General features: G+C 37.0%; 1 protein-coding gene across 1 annotated transcript; it reads left to right on the top strand.

The window, feature by feature from the left end:
• The first annotated feature begins 1,599 nt into the window (after nt 1-1,599).
• LOC148938051 (uncharacterized) lies at nt 1,600-4,234 on the top strand. Its single transcript, XM_089084163.1, has 7 exons — nt 1,600-1,621; nt 1,952-2,129; nt 2,297-2,556; nt 2,666-2,912; nt 3,010-3,115; nt 3,224-3,465; nt 3,817-4,234. The coding sequence occupies exons 1-7, from the start codon at nt 1,600-1,602 to the stop codon at nt 4,232-4,234; spliced, it is 1,473 nt and encodes a 490-aa protein (XP_088940289.1).
• The last annotated feature ends 882 nt before the right edge of the window (nt 4,235-5,116 follow it).

The following is a 5,116-nucleotide window of genomic DNA, read 5'->3' as shown; positions in this document are numbered from 1 at the left end:
ACCCTTTTTTTACTCTCTCTCTCTCTCTTTCTGCATCCCCCCGTCTATGCTCCCGCCGATAATCCTAATGTCTTTGCAATTGCTCGTGTATGATCAATAAAACAAACTAATGTGATATCGCAATATTTTACTCTACCTGCAGGTTTCTCAAGATGGAGAGCGTGGTTGTGGAATAAAACAGTTTGCGACCAAAAAACACGAAAAACTTTTGCATAAAACTTTTGAGGTTATGAAAATTGTTCCGGCAAGAAACAAAAGCAAATCGCAAAAATGTTTACAAATATGTTCAGCTTAGAAAAACTACGTGGCCGTGAGAATTTCGCTACCTGGAAGTTTAGCATAAAAACTTATTTGGAACATGAGGATCTATGGCAGTGTGGAACCGAGTCCTGGCAAAAATGTTGATCCTGCCAAGGACGTGAAAGCAAAAGCCAAGCTGATTCTCTTACTAGAGCTTCACAATTATGTGCATGTTCAGGATTGCCATACCGCCAAGGAGACGTGGGACAGCCTTCAAAAAGCTTTTGACGACAGCGGATTAACCAGGAAAGTAGACTTCTTGAAGGACTTGATCACGACCACATTGGACTCCAGCAACAAGAAGAGTACCTTAGCAAGATTATTAATACCGCTTATAAGCTGCGGAATATAAATTTCAATTGTTGACGAGTGGCTTGGCACGTTGATGTTGGCTGGTCTTCCAGACATGTATAATGATGATAATGAGATTTGAAAGTTCAGGTACAAAAATCAGTGCTGACCTGGTAAAAACAAAGCTTCTCCAGGAAGTGAAGCTCACTGACTTCAGTACAGCATTCTACTCAAACTCAGCCAAAGGTAAGCCGCCACAGAAACTGAAAGGACCGGGATGCAATAAGTATGGGCACTACGCAAGGTTTTGTAAAAATAAAAAAAACAAAAAGACAAGGGAGAGAGCTCAAGTTTCGCCGTGACCTTCACAGCGACTGTTGGAGAACCGAGCAATTCATGGTTTATAGACTCCGGTGCATCCATGCATATGACATGCAAAAGGGAATGGATATACAATGTCACGGAGCCATCCATGAAGAATATAACAGTAGCCAACAGAGAACCATTGCCTGCAAAAGGAGTTGGAAGTATCAACATATACTTAGATGGAGACAACAAAATTCAGATAAACAATGTTTTGTATGTACCTGTCCTAGCTGCCAACCTGCTTTCCGTCAGCACTATTGTCAAAAATGGACACAGGGTTACTTTTAATGAAAAGGGATGCGACATTCATAATGATCAAGGAAAATGAGTATGTTCCGCAACATTGAGTAATAACCTATATGTACTCAACAGTAAACAAAATTATTATGAAACTGCCCACTTAACCTCTGATGATGACAAATTCAATGACACTTACCTGTGGCATCTACGAATGGGTCATTTAAATGCCACAGATGTGAAGAAGCTGCCAAGTTGTGCTGAGGGTATGACTATGGCTCTGGATAAAAATAATGTCACCACCTGCATCTATTATCTTGAGGGAAAACGAGATTTCCCTTTAACAATGTTGGTTCCCGAGCCACAAAACCGCTAGAACTAATCTATTCTGATTTATGTGGCCCTATGGAAAATCTGTCATATGGAGGTATGAAATATTTCATAACATTTATTGATGATTATACTTGGATGGTACATGTATATTTCATGAAAGATAAAATGAATGTTCAGGAGACATTTAGTGACTTTAGGATGAAAATAGAGAATAAACTTGATAAATAAGGTAAAAGTTATCCAAACCGACAATGGCACTGAGTATTGTAACAGAAACTTTGAGGCTTATCTGTCCAAACGTGGAATTACTCATCAGAGTAATATATCACCTCCACTCCGTACACTCCTCAGCAAAAGGCATGGCTGAAAGAATGAACCGTACTTTAATAGTGAGCCAGATGCGTGCTGTTCTATGCTGATTTAGAGAAACGTTTGTGGGCTGAAGCTATAGCTACTGCTACATATGTTGTGAATCGTTCACTGATTAAAGCTTTAGGAGGCAAAACCCTTTATGAAATGTGGACTAGTAGGAAGCCTAATCTGTCTCACATAAGAATATTTGGTTCTGCTATGGTTTACATACCGAAAGAGAAGCGCCAAAGGTGGGACAGAAAATCGGCCAAGATGACACTAGTGAGATAACACAAAAGGATACCGTTTATGGGATGCCAAAACTTATAAAATATCAGCATATAAGGAGCAAGAATGTTATTTTCTTCGAGAAGTACAATAAGAATAGCATTCTAACATCATGAAAACAAGATTTCAGAAAATGTATCTGTCCAGCAAACCCCACTAGTAAGCAACACCAGCCCACCAGTCAGCAGTATAAATCTGCCAGCGAACAGCACGTACCAGTGAGCAGCACAAGCACATCAGTGAGAACAATCTCTCAAATAAGAGATGAGGGATCAGAAACTACCTGTATCAACCATACAGATCACTCCGAAGAGTCTGCTATTTCTTTAAATCCCAGAATAATGTCCAGAAATAACACAGACTTTGAAGAAGCTGATGGTAAAGGCTCAAGTGAATATGAAACTGATACAGATGAATCTGATACTACCTACCATCCTCCTGGGCACACACAACCAGCGCCATCTATGGACAGTCAAATGACACTAAGACTGCGGGATAGAGGACGTAACCTCACAAGAGCCGTCTGGTTGCACCAACTTGACTGATCCACAGACAGTAGAAGAAGCACTATCATCTCCACTCGCATCAGAATGGTGTAAGGCTATGGATGAGGAATATAATTCCTTGATGAAAAATCAAACTTGGAGCTTGACTGACTTACTTTCCGGTAAAAGGGCTTTACCTTATAAGTATTTAGATCAAAAACCAACCAGAGTGGAAATGTTGTTCGCTACAAAGCCAGACTTGTAATAAAAGGATATGCACAGAAGAAGGATATTGACTATGAGGAAATATACTCACCGGTAGTAAGATATACAACAATCCGATATCTGTTTGCCCTAGCTGCCATTTAGTCTACAGATTGATCAGATGGATGCTGTATCCGTATTTCTTCAAGGAGAAATTGACACAGACATGCTACAACCGGAACTATATGAGCAAGATTCATGTATGCCATTTACATAAATCAATATATGGACTAAAGCAAGCAAGTCGACTCTGGAAATCAAGCTAAATAATGTCTTACAAAAAATAGGAATGAAACAATTGAAGACAGATCCATGTGGGTACCGCAATATGGAGAAAAATCTTCATTGCTGTATGTGTTGATGATTTAATTCTATTTACTTCTGAAGAGAGTACAAAGAATATGCTGAAGGACAAACTGAAGGAATTTTTTGAGATGAAAGATCTTGGAGAAGCAAGCCAAGTTATCGGATTAAACATAACAAGAAAGGAAGACAAGATCAGACCAAGAAAAATATATTATGGAGATACTAGCCAGAGGAATGACAGACTGTAAACCTGCAAAGATGCCTATTGAAACTGAGTTAAAATTCAATCAAGATACAGAAAAAGAAATTTATGACTGCCCATATCAACAAGCTATTGGCTCATTACTGTATTTGGCTCAGAGCACAAGATCTGAAATATCATTTGCAATAAATACATTGAATAGATTGAATAATGAACCGAAGTCTGAACATTGAATTGCTATTAAGAGAGTGTTAAGATACTTACAGAGTACAAAACACCTCAAATTGACATATACCAGATATGGTAACACGAATATCACAGGTCACTGTGATGCGGAAGGCGAGTAACCTCTGTGACCGAAAATCGTGCACGGGTTATATTTTTATGTTCCAGGAAGGCAATTTCTTGGTCCTCACGCAAGCAACAGACTGTGGTCCTGTCTACGGCTGAGGTCGAGTACATGTCCATGTCCTCTGGAGTGCAGGAGGCGCTGTGGCTCCGGCAACTTCACACCGAGCTGGGTCAACGGCAGAACAAATTCCTCACGATCTTCAGTGACAACCAAAGTGCCATAAGACTATCTGAGAGTGATTGTTATTTACCTAGGTCTAAACATATAGACACTCGCCATCATTTTCTTAAGGATCATGTTAATAATTTAGAGATAAAGTTCTGTTATGTTAGAGGTAACGAAATGATAGCGGATACATTAACTAAGAGGACTACTATTGATAAGCATTTGTATTGTGTAGCAAAAATAGGATTGCGTTCAGGGAGGGATGATGTATTGGAACAGCAACCCCATGTTTGACTTTTGTACCGCGCGGCGGCGCCATCCTTTTTTTGCTCTCTCTCTCTCTCTCTCTCTCTCTCTCTCTTTCTCTCTCTCTCTCTCTCTTCATCTCTATGCTCCCGCCGATAATGTCTTTGCAATTGCTCGTATATGATCAATAAAACAAACTAATGTGATATCGCAATATTTTACTCTACTGCAGGATTCTCAAGATCCTTTTAATAATACTCATCAAAGAAATTTCTTTTTTGCATTTCTTTATCTTAAATATTTTCTTCAAATTTTAGAAGAAATCGTATTTGTAAAATAACTTAATATGCTTATGCATGTAATCAATAAACTTGTCTTTTTACACTTACTATAATAATTTAAAAAAAATTAACTTTGTCCTTATTTTTTTATAATATTTTGTAATATTTATTTTTCAATATAACACAGTTATTAATTGTTATCTATGAGTTATGTCTACACTTAATTAAAAGCAATTACAAATATAATAGCATTTTGAAAATAGGAAATTCTATTTATTTTTTATTACAAATTTATTTATTATTACAAAGTTTATAAAACAAGCAAATCTTTTTCTTCTTTGCAATTGATAGATTTATACCTTTTTCTTTCTTTCAATTAATAGATTAATATCACAACATGTGATAAATAATTTGTTACTTTAAGTAAGATAATTTCAAATTGTTTCTACTTTAATCATATATAACACATAGATAAATATTGCTTTTACAGTAACTATTATAACAAAAATATAAAATTTTTGTAGAAAAAGTAAATAATAACTTACAAGGGGAACACCACTAATCGGGGTATTTTGAGCAGCGAGCACACATAGCACAGGCTAATATAATAATTATTAAAATCTCTATAAAGAAATATTAATATCTTTAT

The sequence above is a fragment of the Pogonomyrmex barbatus genome, unplaced genomic scaffold, assembly GCF_055798465.1.
Source record: "Pogonomyrmex barbatus isolate J1 unplaced genomic scaffold, ASM5579846v1 scaffold1, whole genome shotgun sequence".
In the NCBI taxonomy this organism is placed as follows: domain Eukaryota; kingdom Metazoa; phylum Arthropoda; class Insecta; order Hymenoptera; family Formicidae; genus Pogonomyrmex; species Pogonomyrmex barbatus.
The sequence above is the reverse complement of the archived record's forward strand: the minus strand, read 5'-3'. Positions and strand labels throughout refer to the sequence as shown.